The 12,617-nt window shown below is 39.6% G+C and overlaps 1 protein-coding gene across 2 annotated transcripts in view; it reads right to left on the bottom strand.

The window, feature by feature from the left end:
- kif26ba (kinesin family member 26Ba) overlaps positions 1-12,617 on the bottom strand; it is a 100,127-nt gene that overhangs the window by 51,784 nt on the left and 35,726 nt on the right. For both annotated transcript variants that reach the window (XM_085452201.1, XM_085452209.1), the window contains exon 4: positions 3,861-4,042. In XM_085452201.1, the coding sequence (XP_085308327.1) occupies positions 3,861-4,042 (182 nt within the window). The remainder of the gene's footprint in view (positions 1-3,860; positions 4,043-12,617) is intronic.

Below are 12,617 nucleotides of genomic sequence, written 5' to 3'. Positions count from 1 at the left end.
GTTAATAAAACGGGGAGAACAGGAGAGTTGTGAAAGAACAATAGGAGAGGAAGGAAGGGGATAGAGGAAGAAGAGAGCAATTAAGGGAGAGAAAAAAGAGAGGCGACAGAAAGAGGAGCCTGAAGGAAGATAGGGGATCAGGTGAGTGGAGATATAGCGGACACAGGGATTTTGCCATGTGTAGACAGTGAGCAAGGGGGAAATTGTGTGCGTGTATACCTGTGTGTGTGTCTGTGTGTCTGATAAGAGTGTCTGTATGCAGTTCACATCTGAGAGTAAAGACCAAGATAGGCAAAGGATTTACCACCACTGCATGGCTGCATCCACTGAAGGTAAACACACACAGAGTCAAAAATCAGAGGTGACACCAGGTGAGCACATTGGTATTTCTCTGCCAATTAAACCGAATTCCTTCACAGACACAAAATACACAAATAAAACAGACCCACTGACACTGACATCTACAAACACATCCCGGCAAACCATTAAACAAACTGGATTCTTTCACTTACAAGGTTCACGCTCATAAATTGACCAAAGACAGCTGGCTTTATGTTTGTAATGTCAACCAGATGTGCGTGGGTTTGTGTAATATGGCCTTGATACTCGGCAGTTCATGGGGTCAAAGAAGGGAGCGCGTGCATGTGTTTGGGTGTCTTCCAGTACAATTTACGACCGGTTGCTAGTGCTTTGAAAGATAGACAGCATTATGTCTGCACCACTGATGCCCGACACTTATATATCAAACACAGGCACACACATTTCATTATCTGCAGATTTAGAGGGGAGAAGACGCGTGTGAGGGAGTGAGAAGGAAAACCATCAGTATCATTTAAAATGTGATTTAAGGCAGCTCATTAGATACGACATGTCAGCAATGCTTCAGACACTGTGACACACTCATGGTGCGGTGTCACCCATGAATAATTTACTCGTTCATTTTGAGCTTGCCATGTTTTTTCATCAATAATTTACCCATATTACCCGTGTCTTATTTATGTTGTGCTGCTCTGCATTTCTCCAGATTTGATTACACAGTTCATCGAAGACTGATGACTGGATCGTTGATAGACACACAACCCAACCAAGAGATAAGTGAGTACTCTTTTGTGCATTATACTGTATAATAGTATTCCATTTTCTCATCACCTTTATCTTACAATGAGATTATTTGTCAGCCCATTATTTTAATTCCTCCTGCTTCATTGAACCAATTGAGAATAAAGAGGCGACGTCCTGAATGAGGGGATTTCTGGACCTTTAAACTCAGAACAAACTAAACTAAATGATGAGACTTGCATAAATGAACTAATGAGTTTGCCATTTCTGTGCAACAATAAATCTACTACTCTACAAAATGCCACTGAATCCCAAGAAAGTGATGGTTGTGCGATTAAATGAGATCGGTAGTGCTGTGAGTAGGGCTGCCACAAACAATTATTTTGATAGTCGACTAGTCACCGATTATTTTTGCGATTAGTCGACTAATGAGATCATGCATCCATTGGAAGTAAAACGTACAGCTTATTGCACCAGCATGCATCTGCTCTTATATAAATATCATTAGCTTACAGCTTGAAGTGTTTACGGTATGTGCTAACTAAAAATAAAGACAAGATGATAGTTTATTAAAGTTTAATGAAATCTGCAGATTGTTTCGTTGGAGTTTAATAAACTCAGTCTCGTTTGCTCCTTGCTATCTAAAATATAACAGGACACTGGAGTATATTCTCGAGCATCTCACACTTCTGATAATCAGTTGTCTGCTTGACGTTTATTCAGCTGTGTAAAAACTATAACTTTATTTCTCAGCCAAACCGATTTACTCAGGAATAAATAAAATACAAAAAAAAGCCAAACAATAACATTTCTACGTTATCTAAGTGACTCATATATCGTGTTTAACCTGAGTAGCGAAAGACGGCGGTGGCTTTGAAAACGATTTGCAGGGAGTCCGGTGTTCTCACGGGCTCTAGTGAGCCTTGAACCCCGGCTAACTATCGAGCTGGTGGGTAACAGATGTCTCCGAAAATGTCGGAGCGCTTTTGAAAATATGTGGTGTCTTGATAAACTGAGCAGATATTTGAGGTTTACACAGCTACATTATCGCATGAAAATATGTTAAACTTTATTTTGTGACCCAAAAAGAATAATAAGAGTAATATTAAAACTAACTAGCCATTGTTGGCAACTGGCTACAAGACCTGGGGCTTCCATACAGCACCTGCATGTGGATCAATAGCTTCCTCTCGGGCCGTAGACAGAGAGCCAGAGTTGGCCATCACACATCCTCAGCCCTGAGTCTCAGCACTGGCTCACCCCAGGGCTGTGTGCTCAGTCCACTGCTCTACTCTCTCTACACACACGACTGCACTCCTCGCCACCACAGCAACATCTTTGTGAAATTTGCAGATGACACCACAGTGGTGGGGCTCATTTCCAAGGGAGACGAGTCTACGTACAGAGACGAGGTGGAGCAGCTGACGTCATGGTGTAAGGCCAATAACCTCCTCCTCAACACTTCAAAAACCAAAGAACTCATAATAGACTTCAGAAGGAAAAAGGCAGAGATCCAACCACTATTCATAAATGGGGACTGTGTAGAAAGGGTGGCAAGCTTCCGCTTCCTGGGAGTCAATATAGAGGAGAACCTTTCCTGGAGTGTGAACACCTCCGAGCTGCTGAAAAAGGCCCAACAGAGACTGTACTTCCTGAGAATTCTCAGGAGGAATAACATCACACAGAGACTGCTGGTGTCCTTCTACAGAGCCACCATTGAGAGTGTTCTAACTTACTGCATATGCATCTGGTACACTAGCTGCACAGGGGCTCAGAGGAAAGCACTCCAAGGGATCATTAACACCGCCCAAAAGATCACTGGCTGCCCTCTCCCCACACTGGAAGTTCTACACAACGCCCACTGTTTTAAAAAGGCCCAAAACATCATAAAAGACACCTCACATCCTGGCCACTCCCTGTTCGAACTGTTGCCCTCAGGCAGACGGTACAGGGCAATCAGAGCAAGGACTAATAGACTCAAACACAGCTGTTATCCAACTGCAATAACACATCTGAATACTACAAAAAAATGTCCATCACGCCACTCTTGTGTTAATCTATGCACGGTGTGAAGCATGTGTGTGGGAATATATGTGAATGTTTTACTGTTATATCTTATTAGTATTTTAAGTATTCTATCTATTTTATTTATTGAATTTTATTGTTTTATTTATATTTTGATATTGCTAGGGATGATGCAATGATCGGGGACCATTCTTAATTTCGTTGTTCTCATGACAATGACAATAAAGTTTCTGATTCTGATTCTGAACTGCGCTGGGCCACACTATGAATTGTGGGACACAGCTTCTTCTTCTTCGGGGTTTAACGGCAACAAATTTCCCACGTGTGGGACTAATAAAGGTTATCTTATCTTATCTGGCATCCTTGTACATGCAGTGCTGCCATCTTCTGTTTCAGTCCGTTATTACACTCTTAAATACTACTACTTATTCATGCGTCTTTTGGGATCTTACAAAGCTTCAAACGACGCGTCGACTATTAAATCAGTCGTCGACGATTTTGATAGTCGACGTAATCGTGACTAGTCGACTAATCGTGGCAGCCCTAGCTGTGAGTATGCAGATTCCCTGGCTTTCCGTGCTTTAGTCAAATTTAAATACAAAAGAACAAACGCAGCAGATGTTCAGATATATTTACAGCTCTGGAGAGAAATTCAACACTGCACCTGATCACGTTTAATTACAATGCCTGCTTGTTGGAATGATTCGTGGAGTGTATGGATCAGATGAGAGAGGTGATCTTCTTGGCTTTCACTCAGTGCGTAAAGTGAATCTTACCTGGCAAAGAAAGAGGCAGCGGCGGAGGTGGCAGTCGCTGCTGTGGTGGTTGCAGCTGGAGTGTGAGAGGGAGAGTTTGTATGTGATGATGAATTTGTGTGTGAGGGCGAGTGTGTGTTGTAGCGGTTCAGGGCAGCTTCGGTAATTCCCTCTCTGGAGACTTCTGAGATCATCTGGGAGATCTGATGAGAGAGAAAGACTTTTTTACTATAATTGACAAAACCAACAAGAGTTAAATAATAAATAAAAATACTAATTAATTAACAATATCCACAGGGCCTGGAGACTTAGACACTGTTGATGGGAACTTCACATTTCATTACATGATAAATTATGCAGTAGGAATGAGACAATTTCCAATTTTTGGGAGGCACTGCTCCGAGGCTGGTATTAACGTGTTGCTGTCACACACAGAAATTATGACTTTAGTGGAGACTGGACAAAATTTCATAGAGATTTGGAAAGATTGTGTGCAATTAACAACATTAGTGTTAACAGTGAGCGCTAACAATAATTTTCACAGCAGTGGCTGAAATGTGAAAATGTAAAAACCCATCAAAGACACAGTGAAAGAGAACAAGAACAGACGACTGAAGGAAAATCAGAAACAAAGACTGGCAGCAGAGTCAGTATTTGCTGCTCGCTTCTCCCACCCAGTCAGACGTGATAAGACTTTGTCTCATGAATACTTTGATTGTGCTAACTTTGTGCATGTACTTCATGACAAACAAACTGCACGCACACACACACACACACACACACACACACACACACACACACACACGACTGCTATTTATCTCTACCCTTGTCTTTTCCAGATGGTCAGATATGAGAACACAGTCTGGTTTTCCCCACCCATTTTGTTTCCTGTTGAAGGATAACTTATTGCATGCCCCTATGTGTGTGTGTGTGTGTGTGTGTGTGTGTGTGTACAGAAAACCTCTCTAGTGATCAAAGTGAACCAGCAGCAGAATGTTGTCTGCATCCTAAACAGGCATAAACAAAGAAACAAAGACACTCTCTCCTTGGTTTCTTTCTTTCAACCTCATGTATACTTTTGTCAGATCGACCCTTCCTTCTTCTCCTCGCTATTCCCTGTTTTTATTAATAATCTTAACATATCTAGCTGCATTCTCTCTGCAGGGTTGTTGTGCCATCATAAGCTATATCCATATTTGTGATTTATTATTAGATCAACGCTCGTACCATTTGCCTTTTATTAGACAGAAGAAAGACAGCGTGGATAAAAAGGGAAAGCCCTTTGTACTCATAATGCTCTAAATAAATTACATTTGCTTTCTTGACTGAGTTACTGTTTTTATCAAGTGCACAAGACAAACTTGATGTAATGTGTAAGATACAGAATCTGAAATGAAAATACACTTATTGAGGTGGAATGGTTGCTAAAATAGTTACTTTAGCACTCCTCTTGGAGTGGCAGTAAGGCTTTTTACTTCTGATAACTACAAAAAATACATTTACATAGCTAACCTGCCATATCTAATCAGTTAGATATATTAGATATCTAATGTTTTGTTTCAGGGTTCACATGGTATCTGTGGAAACTTTTCAAGCTACCTTACAGCAGTACAGTTCTGCACTGAGTGTTGTCATGTCCATCACAAAAAATTGATGTAGTTGCTTGAGACAAAAAATAAGTCTCTCTTTATTTCTCTCTTTCTCTCTCTCTCACTCTCTCTCTCTCTCTCTCTCACACACACACACACACACACACACACACACACACACACACACACACACACACACACACACACACACACGTTAAGAAGAACTGATATAGCACAATTAACTGATTTGAATGTGAGTTTGTTACAGCTGCATGTACTCTATGCCGTATGTGTTTATGGGTTCGTGCATGCATGCGTGTGTTAAAGCAAATCATTCATGACACAGATATGGATTATTGATTATAGTTCTTTATGTGCTGCCTACAGCAAGACAGCAAAGCACCTAAATCATGACCACACACTCCAATAAAGGAATTATAGCTTTTGTGTGTGTTAATGGAAGTCCCTTTGAATATGTCTATATGTGCTCTTGCCATGCGTGTCTCTGCATATGTGTGTACCTGTGCGCTTAAATCAGCTCCAACGTGTTTATATTTATTGCTGAGGGCTGCTGGGGTCCAAGCTCACCACCTGCTGCCTTGATAAATTACCTATTGTAAATGAGATGCCTCTATAGTTTATATACCACACACCTTTGTACATTTACAGCTGCTTCAAAAGCTCTGACCTGGCTTGGTGCTCCTGCATTATTAAACGAGCTGCGAACATATGAAATGAAGGTCCAGCGAGCTACAGGACTACCTGCGCTTTTGTACTGGCTACTCATAAATTCTGATGAATAAAATAAGGAAAACTACTAACACAATGTAAAAAAAAAAACCACTGTCCCACACAATGTTATTATGCAAACTAGGTGGTTTAATAATGTATAGCTTTGAGTGCTGGTGCTGCAGTTCAGACCACCAAGGCTGGACAGACATAGAGACACCAGTTTATAGCCTACAGTCACTGCATATGATTTAAGAGTCCACAGCTATGATACTGGCTCAGGGAGAGTCTACTGAGAGTGTGCAATATGTTTAGTGGTGCTATGATCTAAAAGCCTAAATCATGGAAACATGTTGACAATGGCAGTGCTAATGTGTAGCAGGTTAATGTTAATGTTAGTGTGGGTAAACACAAGTATAGCTGAGGCTGATAAAAATGTCCCTTTTGAACTTACCCAATCTCACCTCTCACCAAATGTGGTGTGTCTTTGGTCGGGTTAGGCATTGCTCTTCTTTTACTAAATTAGTGCTCAGGTGACCTGTAAGTTTTGGCCAGACATGCTGGCATTAACAGGAAGAAAGTTCTTTACGGTGACCATTTAACTTTTAAAGCAGACCCTTTCTTTAAAATATTGTCATGTTGCAATACCACTTACACTTTACTGCCATTCACACTAATCACAGCAGAGCCCCTGACTATCACCAAATGTGGTATAGCTGAGCTGTTTGCACTGATGTTCTTTGTAATCTACCCTTTTCATTAACATGTAATTTCCAAAAAGCAGCAAATTCCAGAGCTAAAGTAACAGTGAAAGTGCCTTTCCTCAAATTGCCACCTAAGGCTGGCTATAAAAGTGAGTCAATCCTTGGACATTCCTGTTAAAATGCCCAACTTTACAATGGAAATTATATGTTTATAGCCTGGTATTAAAAAAGGTTATTGTCTGTGTAGCTAATTTCCTCCCTTTGTAGCAGCTGCATGTATTTTAAGGTCTAAGCATCACATAATCTACTAGTTTGCTCTCTCCACGTCTGAGGATTTTTGTGTTGTCCATCTGAACCTCTCCTCTTAATTGGCTCACACTCTTGGGTTTGCTTGGTTCAGCTCACTGTCTGGTCTCAGCAACTGTTAACAACAGCATTATACTTCTGTCCTCAGCCTCCACACCTTTTTTGTAGCTGACTGTGTGTTCCCTTGTGTTACATCTGAGACTTTGCCAAGTGCTGTTATTGGTTTGTAATGGGATTTTGTGTGTGTGTGTGTGTGTGTGTGTGTGTGTGTGTGTGTGTGTGTGTGTGTGTGTGTGTGTGTGTGTGTGTGTGTGTGTGTGTGTGTGACTGCATCTGTGCAAATAGACTAATTCAGTTTTATTGTACCACTGAAGCAGAAGCAGTGAACTACCTTTTCTTTTACACAATTTTCTCATCTGTTTCTCAGAAGACGGATCTGTTTCTTTAGTTATTTTGCACTTGATGCAATCGCAAGTAAATTTCTTTCAGTTATTGTAACCTTTCTTTTTACATGCGCATGGCTAAATAAATATTACACTTGAAATTCGTGTTGACACTCTGAACTGGCAGCTGGGGCAGGACCCTCCTTTATATCTTTCCGTTATGCTTCCTCATGACTAGACAGAGCTGTAACAGAGTCTGAGCTTTGACTGACAGGTGCACAGATGTAGGCAGCTGTAGCTGATATCTGTCTGCTAAGCTTCACCTCTTGAACTCGTCCTCTTGCGTTGTTAGTGTCATTTATTTGAATTACCTCCTAATTATTAATCAAACATTTACTATTAATTAACTACTAATTAAACTACCGTCAGGGCTAAAATCATCATGAGATTTCAACAGTTTTGCTGTGTTTCTCTGTAGCAGTGGTGTGGTAATGGGTGCCTTATCTCTGTCATTAAGCCAGTCACTATTTGAGAGCTGTCATATTAATCCTACATGAGTGCTGCGCATACAGAAAATTGATGGTCACCTGGCTAAAGCATTTACATAGCATTTTGGATAAAGTACTCATTAAAGTAAATTATGTCCCATTCAGATTTCCCCACAGGACACAAAGGCTGAGCTGCTGTCTCTATACTTTACAATAAATTAGGTTATCCTACATTGAATGAAACTTTAATGATTCCTGTGGGGATATTAGGTCACAGCAGCAGATAAAAGGATATAGATAACAGCAGGACAAATTGAGATGACTGAGGATAATGCAACAGCCAGAGGTGAAAATAATGCAGCTAATCAATGAAAAACACAGCATCTGACTGTGTTTTTACAAAATAGCCTGATCCTATGACTGTATCAGTCAATGCGGGACTTTGACAAATGTGATATTAGATTTTCCAGGTTATTAAATTTAAAAAAAATACAATAGCACACTATACTTCTGTAACTTTTACACTTTTCCTCTATATTATTTCAGTAATCCACATCTCTCACTCCCCTCTCAGAAAACAATAACAGCTGACCAATTCATCTTCATTACATCACAAACACCATTTCCCCAGCATTTACCTTACTCATCAGTCTCTCTTATTTTATTCTTTCTCATATTACAGGCGCCCAAAATACAATCTGCACCTTCAGTTTTGTATAAGGGGAATAGAAATTGTGTGTTGTGTGTCCACACGCGTGTGTGGTCCTGTCTGATCTTATCGGTGCAATAAACACAATCTGTAAAACCATCTAAGCACTTACTTGAGTGGTTTGGCGGAAGAGAGAAAGAGGCCGCTTGTTCAAAATTAAAGTGGGGGAGGAAATGCGAAAAAATAAAGAAGTGAGCACACGGAGAAGGATGTTTATTTATTTCTCACAGAGGTGGTAGAGTTACAGAAGCAGGAGTTTATGTGTCAAACTATGAAGGAAAAGAAAGTAAGCTTGGAGGAAACAGAAACCCAGTCATGAAACGTAGGCAATACATAAAGGGAAATGACAGAAATGGATGTTGAGAGGGAGTAAATTATCGATATATTTGTAAACCTGAATCCTTAACACCCATAATGAGGCAAGGGGGTTAAAGGCTCAAGTGTCCTTAATGTCAAAGGGCAAGAAAATATTGGAAACACATTTTTAATGTAGTAAATTTGACGCCAGAGTTGTTCTACTCTGATGTAGGTGTTCCTAATAATTTGGCCAGAGAATGCATGAGAGATAGAAAGCGACTGTGAGAGAAGGAGAGAGGAGATGAAAATGAGATCTGTTTAGTTATATGATATATTACATAATCAAATCAGAAACATAGAAACACTGTCAAGGCTACATACTAGAGGCCAGTATGCTTGAAAATGAAAACCAGTTAAAAGAACAGCAAGTAAACTGAGAGCAATGTAGGTTTATTTTATACAGGAAAACATATAATATGAAGACTATTAGCTGTGCTTACTCTCTATCAAGCTCTGACATTTAAAGGTAAGAGCTGGCTCTTCTCTTTCCACCCAGTAGGACTTTGCCATATCATACCACACTAGATAATACCAGCCTAAATCTGTACACGATATAAAAGTGTCATATTGTGATATCAGTCATATAGCAATGCCATGCATTTATCTTCTCAAGGACACACGACACAAGCCCAAAAATGTCTGAAAGTGAGAGCAGCATGTCAGCTGCTGCTGCTGATTAATACCTAAAGAGGGAGTCGCTTTAACAGGAAGGAAGTGGTTTTGGTTACCCCCAACAAAGCATAATACTTCGCAAAATGTGCAAGAACATGGTTCCTGTTAAGGTAGCAACAACAATCTTCTTTCATCTGTTGATATGCGAAAAGCTGCTTATGTGCGACCCAAAATTAAACAAATAAAATGACTGAGCATCGCTGGAGCACTCACTAGTTACACTCCATATGGTGGGTGTAAATCACAGATGCAGTTACATGGCGAAAAATGAGTTCTGTAAATAAAAAGCTATAGGCAACAGTATTAGGCTGTTATTTATGGTAGCCCTGAGAGGCCAAACGGACTGCAATTTAAGAAAAAAACCAGCAATAACAAAAAATGCTGCAAAAGCACACAAAACACAACGGTATTAGGAAAAATTACAGTGGAAATAGGAAAAAACAGATTTCCAAAAACACAAGTGTTTCTGGGGAGACAATAATGCGACGGTCCAATTGCAGGAACCAAAATATGCCAAGAATTGCGCTGGGAGACACTTAAAAGAAGTGGAGGATCTATTTTGTGTTTTGTGAGGAAAGAAAAGATGAGAGGTAAGTGTGTTAGCTTAACTATTAGCCTAAATATCTGTCATCAGTATTATATGAATCATAAAAAAAAAGACGCCTACCATGTTTTGGGTTTCTCCAACTGGTCCGTCGGGTTATTGTCTCCCCAGAAACACTTCCTTTGTGTTTTTTCCTATTTCTGTTTTCGTTTTTCCTATTTCCGTTGTGTTTTGTGTGCTTTTGCAGCGTTTTTCTTATTGCTGGTGTTTTCTTAAGTTGCAGTCCATTTGGCCTCTCAAGGCCACTGTAGTTATTGTATAATTTCATTTAAAAGTCCCTGGGATAACATTCCCTAGGCTACTTTGTGCTTACATTTGACTTATGTTCTGTCACTACTACTATATTGTAATGCTTCTTCTACTGTTGGCAACTTTTTTTGTAATATCTTCATATATGTTATTGGAAATTTTCTTGAAATGTTATGATATCATTTTGAGGCTCTATTGCCCACTCCTACCATCCAGATTTACACAGTAGGTCAAACCTTCAGTTCACAAACTTCTCTAATGCGTAGACCAACTATTATTATAGTCTGGCAATAAAAACATATTTTATACAAAACAATATGATTGCAAGCGTGTTCTTTATTTGACATCCTGTTTCTCTCAGATAAACGGAAACAATCCATACACAATAGGCGCAACAGATTCACGGTAAATTAGAAAAGCTAATCTAACCACTGTTGGAATCACACAGAAGCGCACACAGAGGCGCACACACCACACTGTATAAACCTGTTTTCAATTAGCTGCTTGAAGGACAGCACGAGGGCAGAGGTAATGTTGGATTAGCGTTTTCATGCTAGAGAGAGGAGTGAGACACACAGATTCATTCTACCAAAACACTCCCATAGCAAGCCTGCAAAGCTAAAGTGAGCCTTTGATATGGACGTGATTTTTATAGACAGTTTTGTTTGTCACAGAATGAGAAGCTCTGTCTACAAACTAATTAAAGGACCACATGTCACTGAACTCTGCTTTTAATTTAGAGGCTCAGACATTTACTTCAGACACTGAGCAGCTTATAAAAAACATAAATAAATAAAGACCTTTAGACCATTATATGTTACTGGTCACCTTTTTCCCTTACAACAATAGAGATCCATCAAAGTTAAAAAATTATCAAACTGAAAAAGTTAGTGTAATTGCCCCAACTTTTATGTCCTTTTGTTATTCAAGATTTTAAAATTGTGATTTTTATTAAAGCTTTTCTCTCTTTAGGTTTTATGATTTTCTTGTAGAAACTGACTGGTGGCACTCGCAGGGATCATTCCATCATTTTGATCCACAAAACCCACAATTTTTATGTGTCTGCACACAGAGCCTGACAGAGCCCACTTCTGTAGACCACCTTTGTGAGATCCATCTCCAAACAGAGTTTTAGGTTCTGTTGATAGCTACAGCGAAGAAAGCCTAGGTAGTCTGAACTTCATTTGTAGTATACTCTTCTGGCCTTTTGTGTAGCATTTTGGATTTCTTCCCTTAGGGTGGATTTTGAATGGGCTCTGTTATTTTGTTTTACTTTATCTCCCAACTAAAGGCGTGTTTTCAGTTTATTCCATTTGTCTCTCAAGTCCGCACTGAGTCCTCAGCCTGTAACTTATGACATACAGTCAGTGCACTTAAAAAGTTAGTGAGTCTACCAGCGCAGAGCAAGTCTACAAGACTGAACTTGGCTAAATAAAAAGTGTGTTAATCAAGAATATAACATTATCTGTCCATGTGAAAATGTCTGTTGTTGCCATCTATGTTGAGGGTGTGCATGACCCAAATGCAGGGCGCGCAGACAAAACAGTGTAATGTAAAATCTGACCTTTTGAGTCAGGAGACAAAGTCTATGAAAATAACCCAAACATAACAAAATTCAACAGCTTTAAATAGCAAAACAAATGCAAGGGACACAGACACTCTGATTGGGGATATATAAATATACATTGCTATACAAGAGGTAATTAGGGATGGTGAAAAAGCCTGTGGTAAAAGGATGCAGCTAAACCTAAGAAAATGACAAAGGAAGTAAAGTGAGATAAAAATCCAACAGCTACCAAAATAAAACATGAAGTAAGCCACAACTGAACTAAGAAACAGAGACAAGACTGATGGAGGGACAGGAAGTGAACAGAGGGAAGAACTAAGAACTGGAGACTCAACAAAGAAAAAAGAAATCATAAAACATACTCAAAGCAAAATGAACTATAAACTCACAGAAAATTCAAAACCATGGCTCCATAACCCAG

Source organism: Copadichromis virginalis, linkage group LG1, assembly GCF_057382275.1.
Source record: "Copadichromis virginalis isolate Kocher_CV1m ecotype Utaka linkage group LG1, C_Virginalis_male_GT1.1, whole genome shotgun sequence".
NCBI classification, from domain to species: domain Eukaryota; kingdom Metazoa; phylum Chordata; class Actinopteri; order Cichliformes; family Cichlidae; genus Copadichromis; species Copadichromis virginalis.
This window is presented reverse-complemented; position numbering and strand designations above follow the sequence as displayed.